The sequence below is a fragment of the Carya illinoinensis genome, chromosome 4, assembly GCF_018687715.1.
Source record: "Carya illinoinensis cultivar Pawnee chromosome 4, C.illinoinensisPawnee_v1, whole genome shotgun sequence".
NCBI classification, from domain to species: Eukaryota; Viridiplantae; Streptophyta; class Magnoliopsida; order Fagales; family Juglandaceae; genus Carya; species Carya illinoinensis.
The window spans coordinates 27,667,794-27,685,517 of record NC_056755.1 but is presented as its reverse complement, the minus strand read 5'-3'; the positions used below and the strand labels follow the sequence as shown (position 1 = coordinate 27,685,517).

Sequence of the window (17,724 nt, the reverse complement as noted above, 5' to 3'; positions counted from 1 at the left end):
TTTCATCGGTAGATTCAATCCATCATACTCTTTAAGCACCATCACCTGATTATCAAACAGCCATGGTTTGCCTCTCCAGACTTTCTGTTTGTCTGCATGATTTGCAAAGGTGATAACAAAAGTATTCTTACCTACCTCTACAAACTTTGCAACTCTGCTGAGAATCCAAACCTTTGCCATCGTAGCTTCAACTACTCTGGAACTTATTCTCCTCTGAAGCCATATCCTACCAACTAAACTCCTTTCTCCTTTACTCTTCAGTTCCTCAGGAGTATCATTATCCAGATCAACATTAATCTTTTCTTCCTCTGTAAGCGTAAGCTTCTCCCATTCTGCCTCCAAATTATTCCTCGTCACCTCCAGCCTCTAGTCTATCTGCACTTCCCTGAGCCTTCTCTTGACGAAAACTCACACCAAAACACCCAGCTCCGCCCCCTTCTGCCACTAACTGACAAAAAAACCTCCCCTCACCGCCTAACTCCACACCGTACAAGCCACCTTTCTGTTAGAATATTCCTCCTTGGGGCCAGTACGACCCACTTCTCCTCTCTTTCCACTAACGGAAAAGAGAGAGAAGAATTTTTTAACCGCCCTTCAATTAGAAATTCATTTGCTATCTCAATGGACATTCTTGCGATTTGCATTAAAGGTTTTGATAATAATTTCCCTAAATGCAATTGCATGTAACCATATATGATACATACAAATATATACATATATATATAAATATATATATATATATTTATATAACTTTGTTCTAAAATAGAGGGTAGTTATGTAAAATATAATAAAAAAAATTTAATACTTCTTATGAAATGAAACTATCACATGAGTTGGTAGTAAAATAACTTGTAACATAGTCACACGAATACCCTTATTTTGTATATATTTTAAAATTTGATTAACATACCTCAAGTCGAGAGATATTCTTCAGACATAGTTAAAAACTACCAAAGCGTATCTGTTTGGGTAAACCCCATCAATCAAGTAGTTGAGAGGGGTACAACAAAGAGTGAGATGATTGTGGGACCAAACTCTGCTCCGATTTAATTGCTAAAAAAAAAGAAAGGGTCTGCCACAATTATTTTCAAGCAATTACACAAATATCTCTGGTGGGGTAGCATTGATTTGTGATTGTGACACCAGACCCACTACGTTAGGTTGACTTACTTGAGTATTCTATTTTTATTTATTACTAAACGCAGTTTAATATAGAAAAATATACGCGTAAGGAGGAAGAAAGGGACTGCAGCCAATGCTGAATCTAGAAAAAAAAAAAAATATTGTTGTGCTGTATCATGTGTACTGTTAAATTTTTTAGATAATGATTAAGGAAATCATTTTAAAATTATTAATATATTTTTTTTACTTAATAATTAAAAAAGTAATTAAAAAATATGAAAAAAGAAAAAAGAAAAGAAAAAAAAAAGACCACTGAGTACGATGGAGGCACCATAGTAGCGCTCAAAAAACAAAACAAAAAGTTGGAGGGTAATGTTGACACAAGCCTCTTATCATGTAAGTGTCGCGTAAATTATTTATAAAAAAATAATCACACTAAAAGATAATAATTAATTTTAAAAAATTCTATTAATAATTCTCATACACTATATGTCATATATATATATATAAAAATTAATTAAATTTTTTTATTCATCATCTATTTATCATACATTAGAGAATTTTTTTTAAAAATATAATTTATAGCGTTTGAGTAAGAAAAATACTCTTATTTTTATATTTTTTCCAAATAGAATCTACCTTTTTTGACAAAAATCTACGCAGAACTTATTTATGCTACTCCCGCAATTGGGAGTTTTCACAAGTTGTTCTGGGATTTTTTTTTAAAAATTTTTTATATGTATTTTTTAACACATTTACATATTTTTTAAAAAATAAAAAATTTACAATATTATTAAAAAAATATTTACTTAATCATTAAAGAAAAATAATAAATAAATCACCATGATAACTTCAAGCAGTAACCACAAGCGATAAGAGTAACATTTTCCCTTCTTTATTTGGAATTTATATAAATCCAATGCTGTTTAGTTGGCGCTCTCATAGGCAAAGAAGTAGGTGACGCTAAAATTCAATGAAATATGGCATGAAAGGAACATTTACAACTGGACTCAACTTTGGAGATGGCAGGCAGGCAGATAATGCTAATTAATTATAAGCATGCTGCTCATTGTACATAAATTGACTGGGTCAAATTCAGTCATATGAAGATAAAGAGATAAGTTAATGAATAAAATATCAAAAGAAAATGAAATGTTTTGGGGCAGACAGAAATTCACGGGCTTTTACAGGGATGCTGAAAGTGAAGGATGAAGTATTTTTTTTATTGTTGCGGTCGAGCACTGCAATTTGCTTACATTTAGCACTAGCTCGAAAAGATTAGGCCCTTACCGTTGCAACTACGGTCGACGGAGTAACAGGGTGAGCTACGTAGTTAATCTTAATAATTAAATATTATTATTATATAAGATCTTATTGTAAAAGATTGATTATTGTATACTTCATAATAAATCAAAAAATTATGAACGGTACAAGTTAACAATATCATATAACATTAATTAAATGAAATAATCATATTAAGTTATTAACAACAGTCTTCATTTTTATATTTTTTATTTGAACAATGTTACATATAATTTTAAAACATGTAAATTTTACGTAATTTTTTATTAAAAAATTAATTTGCATTTTATTAAAAAACATTTTGACAACTACCAAAGACTTTTCCACTGCACAAAGACCCACAGCCACCGGGCAACATCTCACCGTCTTCCTCGCTCGATTTGTGTTTTATAGAGCAGACTCTACCAAAATACCTCCTCTGTGTCTTCTCACTGCTACAATGAGGACCCGCCCACTCCTACCATGTTTTGCCCCTCTCTGCCTTGTCGTCATCTTGCTGCACCACATGACCACCACCGTCGCCGCTAACTCTCCGTATCCTTACACACCGGTCGACCAAATTCTCCTCAACTGTGGCTCCTCTGGAAATTCAACTGCATCAGATACTCGGATCTGGATTGGAGACGTGAATTCAAAATTTCTCATTCACTCACAATCACAAAGCCAGTCATCTCTTACCAGCACGCTTAAACAAGCGCCGAATGTCGCCCAAGTGCCTTTTACCGATGCACGGCTATCTCTAGCCCCGTTCACCTACGTATTCCCCGTCACTGCGGGCCAAAAATTCGTTCGACTATACTTTTACCCCGCTTCCTACTCCAACTTCGACCGCTCTAATGCCCTCTTCTCTGTCAAAGTTGGTGTTTTTACCCTTCTTAGCAACTTCAACGCTTCACTTAACGCAGATGCCGATGCCGATTCTAAAGGTGCCATATCCAGAGAATATTGTGTCAATATCGAAGAAGATCAGAGGTTGAACATAACCTTCACTCCATCTCCGAACGTTTCTAACTCCTATGCTTTTATCAACGGAATCGAAATCTTGTCGATGCCTACTAATCTCTATTACACTCCTATTGACGGTCAAGGGTTTGAATATATCGGCCAGCAGAACTACTACCGCATCGAGAACAGCACTTCTCTCGAGATGGTATACAGATTAAACGTTGGAGGGCAAACCATCTCATCCGCTAATGACACCGGAATGTTCCGGGAATGGCAAGACGACTTCAGTTACTTAAAAGAACATAGAATGTTATTCTTACCGTTCAACGATACCATCAAACTGAATTTTATCGCCATACCCCAGTACACCGCACCAGAAGCTGTCTATCGCACTGCCAGAACCCTGGGGACTAACTCGACTATCAACCTGAGCTACAATCTCACCTGGCAATTCCCCGTAGATTCTGGGTTTGATTACCTCATTAGGCTGCATTTCTGCGAGTTTCAACCCGAAATTATTGACGCATCAGACAGAAGATTCCATATTTTTATAGCAAATCAAACCGCCGAAGAAGCAGCCGACGTGATTTTGTGGAGTGGTGGAAATGGTGTGCCCGTGTATAGAGACTACGCCGTTTCGATGCGTCAAGGAACCGAGAAGAAAGTGAATCTCTATGTCGCAATAGGAGCGGAACCGCAAAGGTGGCGGACTGCATACCAGGATGCAATCTTGAACGGCGTCGAAATCTTTAAAGTAAGCGACAACGGCAATCTTGCAGCACCCAACCCCGATCCACTTCCACCGAACCCTCCAATAATTGCTCCACCAGCACAGGCAAAAGGCTCGAAAAGGAATCGAACAACAATATTTGCTGCCGCCGCTGGTGGAGTCGCCGGATTTATTCTTCTCTCAATTCTCGGCTTCTTGATTCTCCGGAGGGGGAAGAGAGTCAAGGACTCTGGCTCCAGTGATGGGACCTCGTGGTGGGCTCCATTTTCGTTCACTACGACCAAGTCAACAAAGACCCGCAAGTCGTCTCTACCATCTGCGCTGAGTCGATACTTTTCATTGGCGGAGATTAAGGCAGCCACCAACAACTTCGAGGACACTTTCATTATTGGTGTTGGGGGGTTTGGTAACGTTTACAAAGGCTATATAGACGGTGGGGACCACCCAGTGGCGATCAAGCGTTTGGTCCCAGGTTCTCAACAGGGAGTACTCGAGTTCGAGACCGAGATTGAGCTGCTCTCACAACTCCGCCATCTGCATCTTGTTTCTTTGATTGGATATTGTAACGATGGTATAGAGATGATTCTGGTCTACGATTATATGGCCCGCGGAACCCTACGTGACCATCTCTACAAGTCTAATAATCCTCCTCTCTCATGGAAGCATCGTCTTCAGATTTGCATCGGTGCAGCACGAGGTTTGAGCTACCTACATACAGGTGCGAAACAAACGATCATTCATCGTGACGTGAAAACCACAAATATCTTACTAGATGAGGAATGGGTACCCAAGGTGTCTGATTTCGGGTTGTCCAAAACGGGACCCACCGGCGTGTCTAAGGCCCATGTTAGCACTGTCGTCAAGGGAAGCTTTGGGTATCTAGATCCCGAGTATTACAGGCGACAACAATTGACGGAGAAATCCGACGTGTATTCATTCGGAGTTGTCCTGTGTGAAGTGTTGTCTGCAAGGCCACCAATACTGAAAACTGCTGAGAAGAAACAAGTGAGCCTTGCAGAGTGGGCCCGGCAAAGCTCTCGCCATGGAAAGTTTGATCAGATTGTTGATCCAACTTTGAAGGGTCAAATTGCGACCGCGTGTTTGAATAAATTCGGTGAGGTTGCTGTGAGTTGTTTGCATGACAGTGGAGTCGAACGTCCATCGATGAATGATGTGGTGTGGGGCCTTGAGTTTGCATTGCAATTGCAAGAGAGTATTGAAAAAGTTGGCAAGCATGATGATCATGTGGTTGAATTGGAGATGAATGGTGCTGAGAAGGCTCTCTTGCCTCAATCCAAGAGTGATGACAGTAATAACATGTTCAGTAGTAGCGGTGGACAAGTGTCAAGTATATACAGCAGTAGCGAGGTGACGATGACAAGTAGTGCAGATCAAAGTTTTAGCAGTACCAATAAGGAATCAGATAGACTGGTGTCCACTGGAGCTGTGTTTTCTGAGATAATGAATCCTCAAGGACGGTAAAAGAAGGTATTTGCTATATTGATCAGTAAACTATTGCTTTGTTTTATATGTTTAGAGACAGGATGACAGTGGTAATGCATATGTGATAAAATTAGTTGCAAGGGATTAAATTGTCGAGATTTTTGCTTGTATGAATAATGGTATTGATGCTCAAGTGTATTTAATGTATTCCAGTGGTTTTTGTTGCTTTCAAAGAACAAAAAATGCATATGCGTAAGATAATCTACAGTTCTTCTGCATATATTCAATCTGTGTTATGGGGTTCTCGATCTGTATTTGTTTTCTTCCGTAAGCATAATGATTTTATTACCATTAAACCCAATCGGAAGGAACGTACCAATTTTCAACAAAATTGGTATTGTCCACTTCTTTGAAAATTAAAAAAATAAAACAAATTTACTCTTTTCTTTTCTATTTTTTGAAAAAAAAAAAAAGAGAAATATTACTTGTTATCTCATATCATACACTAATATGCGATTTGTTATTTTTATCATTATATTTAAACATACATATTTACACATCAGTATGTATTTTTAAATATAAGTCAGAATGATAAAAATGATAAATCACATATTGATATATAGTGTAGAGAATGATAAGTAGAATTCTTTAATAAAGAATGGTAATCGATAGAGTAGTTAATACAACTGGAGCAATGGCCCAAGGGACACAGTGGATGTACAGAGTGTTGCTTTTTTAATGGATGTACTATAAAAAACTTGGTGTATAAAGTACACAATTCATATAACTTAAATAATAATATTTAATTTATAATATTTAAATTTTAAAATTTATCTTTTAAATTAAATTAAGACATAATAACATATTGGGGATCAAGCAAGCATGATTTTCAGAGCTCTTGATTTGGCAATTTTGGCGATTTTGAGTTTTTCGTATTTTTGTGTGTGAGGCCCTAGGGTTTGCATGGCTGCCGCCATCACCCAGGGTCGGTCTTTGGTGCCGGTTCGTCATGGTGGACTGTTCGTTTGCCATCTGGTAGCACAAAAACCACAACTACTTTTGGAGGTGGTAGTGCCTTTGCGTGCACCAAAACTTTTTGATGGTGATATTTGCGTTGTGTTCTCTAAAAAGGAAATAGCTCTTTCCGCTCAACCTTTCAAATTTTCCCTAGTATCGAATTTTTTGCACCAGCATCCATGGTTATATGTAATCCGATCCTTCATTCTCAATTGCTGGGGCCTTGTTCAGCAACTTGTGGTTTCTTCGATGCGAAGGCCATGTAATATTTTTGTTCAGTTTGCTAATGAAGATAATTTTTTAAAGCTTTTGCTCATGATTCTTATGATATTGATGGGGTACATTATAGAGTTTGAACGACTGATTTTTGTGAGGAGAAAAAACCTTCTCTTGTTCCTATTTGGATCTTTTTACTTGGTTTTCTACCAAATTATTATCATGAGGCATTTCTTTGAAATATACTAAGTCCGTTGGGTAAGTTTTTACGTCGTGATAATAGCACTAAGTGTGCAACAAGAATTGACGGTGAACGGGTGTGTGTTGAAATGGATGTGACCACAAAGCCAATTCTAGGTTTCTAGATTGGACTTCCTCAAAATCCAAATAGTTGGTTTCAAGAGGTTGAGTTTGAAACTCTCCCAACCTATTGTTAATGTTGTTTGGTGCAAGGCCATAATAGTAAAAGTTGTAAGGGGGTCAAGAAAAAATTGCAAGAGGATTTGAAGGATGGTGGGAGACCCGAAAAAGTATGGGTGAAAAATACTGAGGGAGATGGCAAGAAGGGGCAGCAAGGTGGTGATATGCCTCTGGTGATTGAAAATTCTCGTGGGAAGGAAAATGTTGAGGGCCAATTGGGAGAAAAAGTACAGTAGGTGCCGTTGAATACCGATAATGTTGTTGATTCTGTTGATAATGAGGTTAAAGAAAATGTGGAATTTGTTTTTGATGATGTGGTGAATGTTAAAGATACGGTTGGGTCTAATGTAGGTCACACAATTCCTGAGAAGCATATTGAGTCTGGTCAGATCATGATGGATGTTTCCATCCCCAAGTCTCCTATAGATCTTATAAGGGAAAATCATGCTGTCTCCAATGTTGTAGGTTCAGAGACGAGAAAAGATGTTGGGATGCCCAGCAGTGCGTTAAACCAAAACCATGAAGCATGGTTGTTTCTGTCTCTTGATGTTGGCCCATTTTCGGATGGGGAGATGGTAGAGCATGTTGATAACATTAACAAGGAAAAAATTTATGATTTGAAGAATGATAAAAAGAAGAAAAAAAGAAGGAGAAGGATGTTGGTGTTACATTGAGAAGTTTTGCCAAGGCTCCTAGCAAGGCCAACTGAATGAATGTGTGATACAATCTGTGTTGTATTGGAATTTGAGACATTTGGACACCTCCAAAAAAAAAAAAAAGATTGAGAATTGGTAAAAAGATTTAAGCCTTGTATACTTGCTATAGCGGAGCCTTTTCACTCACAACAACATTTGATGATGTTTAGTAATGGCTTGGGATTTGTTCATGCTATTCTGAATGAAGTGCAGGGTAGAAAATTGTGGCTCCTATGGGATAGGGATGGACGATGGGAGTAGTTTTTATTGGTAATCAACAGATTTCGGCTTGTGTGATGCTGAATGGGATGGAAATTTTTCTTGCCTTTGTATATGCACAATGTACTCAGGTGGATTGTAGAATATTATGGGGGGAATTGATTAGCTTGAATTTGCATCAAGAGAAGCGGATTATTATGGGTTATTTGAACATTATTCAAAATGAATCTGAATAACATGGTGGTCGGCCTAGATCTTTGATTGCTATGCAAGAATTTAATAATTGTATTGATAAATGTGGCTTTGTGGATTTTTGTTTTTTTGGCAGTTGGTTTTCATAGTGTAATGGGCACGAGGGACAAGCAAGAAGCTGGGCAAGATTAGATCGTGCTTTTTTGACATTGCATGCATTGCTATATTGGCCTAATGTTCATTTAAAATATTTTTCGGCTTGCAAGGAAATTAACGTGTATAAAAATTTCTTTTAGATAATGGAACAAAAATGTCTTTGGAAAAACGGATATTCATATTCGATCCTTGAAACAATGAATCGAAGGTCTAGAGCATGATCTTTAGGTGGCATTTTCAGATGACACAAAACTTTATTTGTTAATGTCTAAAGTCAAGCTTGATATGTGGGTGTGTAGGGAACAAATTTAGCAAAGACAAATGGCAAAAGTCAATTGAGTAAATCAAGGGGAAGCTTTTGCAAATTTTTTCCGTGCCATGAAATCAGTCAAGTCAAAGAAAATTGCTACTATGAAGCTTTCAGATGGTAGGCTACTAGCTTCACTTGAAGCTAACCACCTTGGTGCAAGTTTTTTCCGGACAGATTTGGAGCGGGTTTTTTCCGATCTTGTTGGGATATTGTTAAGGTGGATGCTATTAGTGATTTTTTTAGAGGAAAGTCATTTCCTCAGTTTTATTTGGCGTCATCTTTGGTGCTTATTCCAAAAGTTGATAACCAGACGAGCTTTGATAAGCTTCGTCCGATCAGTTTGTGCTTGGTTATTTATAAAGTTTGTTCAAAGATACTTGTTCAAAGACTTACTCCTATTTTCTCTAGACTGATTTTGCCTGAGCAAGGAGCTTTTCTTCCAAAAAGAAGTATTTTTGACAATATCAACTTGATTTAGGAAATTGTTCATTCAATTAATTCTAAGAGGTGAAATGGTAATGTCTTTTTGAAGGTGGATATGGACAAAGCATATGATAATGTGGAATGAGATTTTTTATTGCATGTGGCGGAATTGGTTGTCTCTGAAAGTCTGTGATTTGATTCGGAATTGTATTTCTTCGCCTTGGTTTTCTGTAGTTATGAATTGTGTCACTAAAGGTTTTTTCAAAGGTGGGAGGGGTCTTCTGCAAGGTGATCCATTATCTCCTCTTTTATTTATTTTGGTTGAGTAGGTTTTATCAAGGTTGTTTAAACAGAGTTTTGATGAAGGAAAAATTGAGCCATTTTCTCATCCGAGAGTAGTTCTACTCATCTCACATTTACTCTATACGGATGACATTATTATCTTTACAAATGGGAGTCCTAAATCCCTTCCGAATATTATGAAAACTTTAGATCTTTATGAAAGTTGGTTAGGTCAAAAGATTAGTGTTGGAAAGTCTTCTTTGCATTTTTCAAATCCAATAAACTATGTTTGGCGTCAGGAGCTCTTACATGCTATTGGTTTTCATCATGCAAGACATCTTCTTCTCCATAGGTGCCAAGTAGCAATGATGGGCATGATGCCAACAATAAAACCCACTTATGAAGATGAATTTGCACACCGAAACCAAGTCCCAAAATTCTGTTTCCAAAATCCTCCAAGAGGAATACCAAAAAGAGTGCTAAAAAATGACCATACTTTTCGAGGAAAATCCCCCTCAAAGAGCACATGGTTAATATCTTCAAGATGACCTACAGTACAACAGTTACATTTGGAAACAAGGGGAATACCAATATAGAGCAATCTCTCATACACACTCAAGACCATATGCCAAGCCCTCGAAAAATGGATAGAAAATTTTAAAGGAAGCATCTTATGCCAAATCCAAGCATGCCAATCAAGGGATGAACCTCTGATACGAATACAATTCCAAGCAGATATGGTAGAGAACATACCTGTCTCCATGGGAGTCTAAACAAGAACATCCTTTCCAGAATTAGGCCTTGATAAGGCGATTAAAATCCCATCCACTTTATCCTGCCCTACTAATATCTCCAAAAGATCCATATCCCAACTATCCGACAATCTACAATCTTTAACTTTTAGCAGGGATGAGCCCACTAGAGGCATCTCATTAATTAGAGGACCATTATCCCTTCATTTGTTATACCAAAATAAAATATCACCTTCTCTAATTCTTCATTTAGAATTATTCAACAACAACGAAATACAGTTAGCACCCATTCTTGAAAATCTGGACCCTTTAGAGGTCTGTAGTAGAAACCAAGGCTTCGATTCCACATATTTTGCTTTTAAAAAAAATTAGTCCATAAAGAATTACCTTATATAAGGTTCTAAGAAAAACGCATATCTAAGGCTTTCTGAATGTCCTAAAGGGCTTGCAACCCAAGCCCCCCTTCCTCCACGGGTTTGCAAATATGTTTCCATGCCACCCATTTCTTTCTATCTCTCCCATCGGATTCTCCCTAAAAGAACGAGCTCATCAACCTGTGAATCTTGGAGATGGTAGCTTGAGGTACCTGTAAAATAGCAAAGATGAATCGGCATACTAGATATAACATGCCGCAACAGAATGAGTTTTCCCCCAGTAGATAATAGCCTCATCTTCCAGCCACTAATTTTTTTTCCTCACTTTATTCACCATGTCTTCGAGATGGACCTGCTTAAGTGTGACGCCCCTAAATTCCGTTTGTGATCAGATGGATATTTGAAGCGTCGAGTCATGCAACACAAGGTTACCTGCCCCCGTTCATGACATATAAGATGCAATGTTCCTAATATGCATCTAACATTATGCAATATTCGTAGCGGATAATTTTTTTTTTCTTTAGCAATACTATGCACCAAATTGAAATATCTCAAATGCTTAAAATATACTTCATATATAAAGACCCATTGAATAACTAAGATCACAACACTGGTCCAAAATGGTTATGATCCAAAAAGTACTGGAGATGCAACTCCATTGTACAAGTAGTAATTTACGTTAACTACTATATTAATATTGACGTCGTACCGTCGCTCAGTCAGCTGTATCTAGTTGGTCAGTTCCCGATTCTCCTTCAGGTCTTGTAACAAGATCTACCATTCGGGAGGAATGATAGTTGGGACTACCACAGTGAGATTTGATTACAAATCTCAGTAAGTTAACAAAAAACTTTCACAAAGGTTAATGATGCATGAATGACAGTAAAAGCATGAATGCATAATCAAATTCATAAGTAATTAAAGCATAACTTAGCGTATAATATAGCATAACTGACATAACGTAAATTGAAACGTGAACTGAACTTGACTTGACATGAACTTGATCTGAAACTTGACTTAACATGAACTTGTTCTAAAACTTGACTTAACATGAAAAATACATACTCCACAGGTGTTGTAGCCCCATGTATTCTACGTGTCACAATGCAGTTAAATACATACTCCATAGTTATTGTCGCCCCATGTATTTTACGTGTAAATACATACTCCACAGTTGTTGTGGCCCCATATATTCTACATGTCACAATGCAGTTAAATACATACTCCACAGTTATTGTGGCCCCATGTATTCTACGTATAAATACATACTCCACAGTTGTTGTGGCCTCATGTATTCTACACGTCACAATGCAGTTAAATACATACTCCACAGTTGTTGTGACCCCATGTATTCTACGCGTCACAATGCAATTAAAAACATACTCCACAGTTGTTGTGGCCCCATGTATTCTACGCGTCACAATGCAGTTAAATACATACTCCACAGTTGTTGTGGCCCCATGTATTCTACACGTCACAATGCAGTCAAATACATACTCTACAATTGTTGTGGCCTCATGTACTCTATGCGTCACAATGCAGTTAAATACATACTCCACAGTTGTTATGGTCTCATGTATTCTACGTGTCACAATTGTTGTGTCTCACATAGTGTATGCGTCATAATTGTTGTGATCCCATACTTCGTGTGCCACAATTGTTGTGGACCCCATGAAACTGAATGTAACTCAAGATGAAATGTGACTGAAATATGAAAGGACTAAAACTCTGTCGTAACATAATGTGACTTGAACATAACTTAAAAGACATGACAAACTTAAGATAGAAACATTTTGTAACATGGCATAAGATATAATAGACAACATATTTAACATGATATAATTGTAATAGTGAATATTACATGACTTGACATACATGTAATAGATAGCGTACTTAGCAGGACGTACATGTAATATACATCAATATATGACAGAATATATTATATAACAGATAAAAACTGATGACAGAATAAATTCTGTATAACAGGCAATTACATGATAACTTGGCATGACATGATATATATGATAACACACATACATACACTATAGTTCCTTTACTTAGCACGCATACACAGTAGACTGCTAGTAAGTTAAAATCTAACTTACCTCAATCTCCGCGTTTCTTATAAAACCTCAAGCGCGATCACGAAGAACTGTAATTAGTGATTCTAAAAGTTAGTACTAAATCACTAATAATTTTGAAATATGGAAAATAATAACTTAAAGAGTAAAATTTCCATTTTACCCACTACATGTAGGAAAATGACTGTTTTACCCATAACTTAAGGATTTTGCATACTAACTCCAAAAGTCACCAAAATTCATGTAAATTTTATCCTCAACTCAAATATTAATTTAAAAAAATTTAAAACTAATCACAACTATTAAAACTCCATAGGGCTGAAATTCCCATATGCTATTTCCATTGATTTTTATTTCTAACTTGTTTTGATTAACCTTTTGATCTATGATTTATAAAGATGTGATCTTCAAACCAAACCATCACATGGTTTAAAAAGATGTCCTAAAACATATATAAGCTTCTAATTCAAGATCACATTGTTAAACATTAACCAAAACATAAATTGAGCCAATAACATCCACACTTTGGTCTATCCGAATATTTCTTTGCATACAATTTCATATATTTGAAACTAATAGCAAATATCTTCAAAATAATATTATAACATGTATATAAGAGGCTTAGGATCCTCCAATAAAATTATCAAAGCCATTGGAATAGGTTTAGATTACCAAAGAGTTAAACTTTGTCAAAACAGAAACTGTTTTTCCTCTTCCAGTTTCTAAGTTTCTAAATCTAAGAAAATATTTCATCACAACCTTTAATCATGCAACATATCCTCAACCAATAATCATATACACATGTTAACAATACTCTATAAAAATTTCGGACCAAGATGTATCCATTAACTTGGTCAAAAACTCCAAAATATAACATATTCTCTAGTTTATCTCCCAGAATGATCTTTGTAGAGTTTAAATAATATTTTACCAACCAAATGATCTTCAAATAGAACAAATAAGCTATCCACATAAACTAGACTAAAAAAGAAACAACTTATATGAAGGAGACTTTATGATAAAACACTTACAAAATCTTCGAAATGGGTGTGCAAAAGAATACCTAAAAGCTGTCCGAGAGAGAGTGTTTGATATTCTTTCAATGGAAAGTGTAAATGAAGATAATTTCATGGGAAGTAGCTGGAGATACTTATGGACGAGATATAGAAGAAGATGAGCTGGAGTGAGAGTTGAGTGTAGGTCTCTCCTACCCAATAATATATATAAAAATCAGTTTAAGATATTTCTATCCAATAATATCTACAAAAATCAACTCAAGATATTTTTATCTAATAATATCCACAAAATCAGCTTAAGATATTTTCCAAAGGTGGAGAGTAGACTTGGAAGAGTGAGGTGGCTAAGATCTTTCCATGTGTCCAATTAAAACTTTTCTAACTATATCCAATAATCAATAATACTTTTCTGATACCATATTGAGTAATAACACTAACTATATAGTTAGACTAAAACTTATACGATTAATAGATTTGTGAAAACTTATGGGGTCCTCAAGAGATTCCTAAAACCAATAGAAATTTTACCATTGAATTTCTAGTGGGCTGTTACATTAAGTCTCCCCAAAATTATCGACACACCCAAGTATTTGAAAGGAAAAGTCCCCTCCATGAACCCAGTACTATGTAACAGTTGCTGCTTTCACCTAGTGGGAATTTTGTCAGAGCAATATAATGCCAATTTTTGTATATTGGTAGTTTGTCCCGACCACCTCTCATATCGACTTAGAATTTGTTGAATAACTCGAACGACCTTTGGCTTCCATTAGAAAAAATCATTACATAATTAGCATACATCAAATGAGAGACAATAGGCGTACCTCGAGCTTGAGAGAAAAGGCCCAATTTATTCTCTTGCACGCTGCCATGGATCAACCAAGATAGTACCTCTTGCTGAATAATGAACAAATAAGGTGACAGAGGATCACCTCGATGAAGACCTCGGCCACCCAGAAAGAAACACTTAACCATACCATTTATCATAACTGAATACCAAGGGCTAGAAATACATAAATGCACCAACTCACAAAATTGAGAAGAAAAACCAAATTTTTGCAAGACCTTAATCAGAAAAGCCCAATCCACACGATCATATGTTTTCGCCATATCCACTTTCAACATGATATTGCCCCCATGAATTCTTTTATTAATAGAATGAACCATTTCCTGGGTGAGACTAATATTCTCAAAGATACTCATTCCAGGAATAAAGGCTCCTTGCTTCGATGAAATCAGACAGGCAATAGGCCTGTTAGTAGAGTTATAATAATTTTGGAGCAAATTTTATAAAAAACAGAACAAAGACTAATGGGACGGAACTTATCAAAACCTGTAGGCGACTCCACCTTTGGTATTAACACCAAGTATGAGGCCGTAAAGAACTTGGGAAGATGTTTGGACATAAAGAATTCCAATACTACTCGCCACATATCATTTCATTAAACATGTTCATAAAATAAAGCATAAAACATCATCATTTCATTCTATGGAATGTAAAGTCAATAAGTACTATATATAACATCCATTACACATGCATACAACTATTCTTGAGGTGCATATAAAGAGGGGTTGTCAAAGGAGGTCATTACATACATATATATACTTTGAACATTAACACCTGACCATAGATTCATAAAACATCATATTCTTTCTAAGAAAACAATTCATTATCTTTCCTTGCATAAAAAAAAAATTCTTATAAAATAATTTCATTTCATTTTATAAAGAGAAACATTCCATTTTCATTTTCATATCTTTTAGAAAGCTTTAGAAGAGTGTGAACATAATACTTACCGGGACTCCATGTTATTCTCATTTCATACAGTCCATTCATATGCATGTTTGATAATAACCTACATGCATTCATAACTTTACCAGATTTTCTTTTCAAGTGCATATGAAACTTAAACTTAAAACTTTCATAAAACTACCATTGACTTAAACTTCCATCACTTAGGCTAGTTCTATTAACCAATCCCTCCTCCATATATATTTCTTTATCAACCTCTTCTTAATTTTAATGCTATACCTTTTGACCTACTTGAAGTCACCTTTCAACTTCTTTCATCCAACTTAATGGAATTATATTTTAAAGTGAGTCTCTTTTCTTCAATTTAAAGGTATCACCTACATCATTCTCTTCCTACCAAACCACCACTTCCGATGCATAACTTGGACCAAGTTACACAACTCAATCTTAGTCAATACATACATCCATTCCTCCATTCATAGCTGAGTTACTCTAAGTTTGGCTTAAAGAGGTGGATGGCACAACTAGTGAGGTGGTTCACAGGGAAAGCGATGGTGGGGCTAGGCTTCACAATGGTTTATGCCTGAGGATAAACCAGCAACAAAAACCTGGATGGTTTAGAAAAATTCATGGTGGAGAAAGATGCTTCATTTCGGTTGGTGGCTAGGTTACAATGGCTTGGACCATGCTAAGAAGGTGCTGTGCTACAGTTGAAGAGGATGCCGATTGGGTGAATTTCTTCATGGTGGCTAAGATGTAGGCTATGCTGTTGGACTTCCAATGAGTGGTGCTCGACTTAAGAAGGAGTTGTTGTGGCTAGTGCAGATGATGGACGTGCAAAGCTAGACATTGGTCTGGGATGTTGTTTGCGGTGGTTTTGATTTTTCTAGTGGTAGTTGCTGCTTGTGTAGGTGACCGGTCCCTGGGTGGCAATGGCTGGATCTCACAACAGTAGGCTTAGCAGTGGCTGGTGGTGATGGGGATTGAGAAATGGAAGAAATAGAGAAACAAGGAGAGAGAGGCTTGGGGTGGGCGCATGACGATGGGTACTAGGCTAAGCTTCCATTAGTTATTACGTGTACGTATGACATTCATCCCCAGGGGCACTGAGTGCATGCAGGTTGATAGGGTGGACCAAGGTTGATGTGCCAAACCAAGGCTCTCACATGCATCCATGCTGGTTGAATGGGCTAAGGTTGATGCGCCAAACTAAGGCACATGTGTGTACGCAACCGGGTTCATGGCCAAGCAACATGCCATGCAGTGATTTTGGACAAGTGCCTACTACTAACCTCACTTAGGAAACTGTGGAAAGTGATGTAGTTTGAGGAGGAGGGATGAACCGAAGTGACACAGGGCTGAATCTTAGTGGATCGTGGCAAGCCAACTGCTTACAATACCTCACCCCATATTTAATTCATCTCTAAAGGATTCTACCTGATGGTTAATGAGAATTGTACTTCAAGGGGACTCGCACAACTCATCCACCACGAGGGCTTTACCAACGACAGGTGCCTAAGGGGGCCATAAGGCCCCTACTACATGTCAACAATTGGGCGTTGGTAATACTCGTCGCTTCTAACCCAGGTTCTAACTTACAAGCGTTCAGTCATAATTTAGTGCACAGTAGTTTCGTGCCACTGCCTTTCCAACCCAGCACAATGAGAAATTGTGCGAATCAACAATTCCTCTCATACTAGGCTAAATTACTATTGAAACACTATTATCATTAGGGTAAAACTAACCTATCTCACAACAATCTAAACCTAGCTCACATTTCCTATTAGTGTGGGTGAGAAATTCAATGCTTGGTAAATTTTGTTTCACAACGATATGAAAAGCTAACATTGAAGGATTAAAAAGAAATGTCTAATCTTCTAGTGATTCGATGTTCTTATGAATACCCATAGCTATGTGATGGGGTCGGTGCAATTTTTCTAAGATTCTAGTCCTAAATCATTGTTTTTTTTTAAATCTCACCACAATCTTGTAAGAACAACAACAACAAAAAAGGGGTGCAACACGAGGACTTCCGAGGAGGTCACCAATCATTGTACTACTCTCACCCTAGCATGCTTAACTGTAAAGTTCTTATGGGATCTGGGACATTAGTGCTGGTATGATCACACCCGTCAAGGTTGTTGTAGAAAATTCTTTTTCTTTTTTCCCTTCATCGTGTCGCTTCCAATCCCCCTGTGATTTAGAATTCTGATGATGCCCGTTGATAATCAATGGGGTTAGTGTGATTTTTCTAAACTTCCCTGCCTAGGGGATCATTC

The 17,724-nt window shown here is 37.0% G+C and overlaps 1 protein-coding gene and 1 pseudogene across 1 annotated transcript; one reads left to right on the top strand and one right to left on the bottom strand.

The window, feature by feature from the left end:
• Positions 1-2,760: 2,760 nt before the first annotated feature.
• Positions 2,761-5,822, top strand: LOC122307689 (receptor-like protein kinase FERONIA). The gene has a single exon (XM_043120724.1). It carries the CDS (start codon positions 2,864-2,866, stop codon positions 5,579-5,581), a length of 2,718 nt encoding a protein of 905 aa, XP_042976658.1. The 5' UTR covers positions 2,761-2,863; the 3' UTR covers positions 5,582-5,822.
• Positions 5,823-17,457: 11,635 nt separating this feature from the next.
• LOC122308645 lies at positions 17,458-17,576 on the bottom strand (annotated as a pseudogene).
• Between the last annotated feature and the right edge of the window lie 148 nt (positions 17,577-17,724).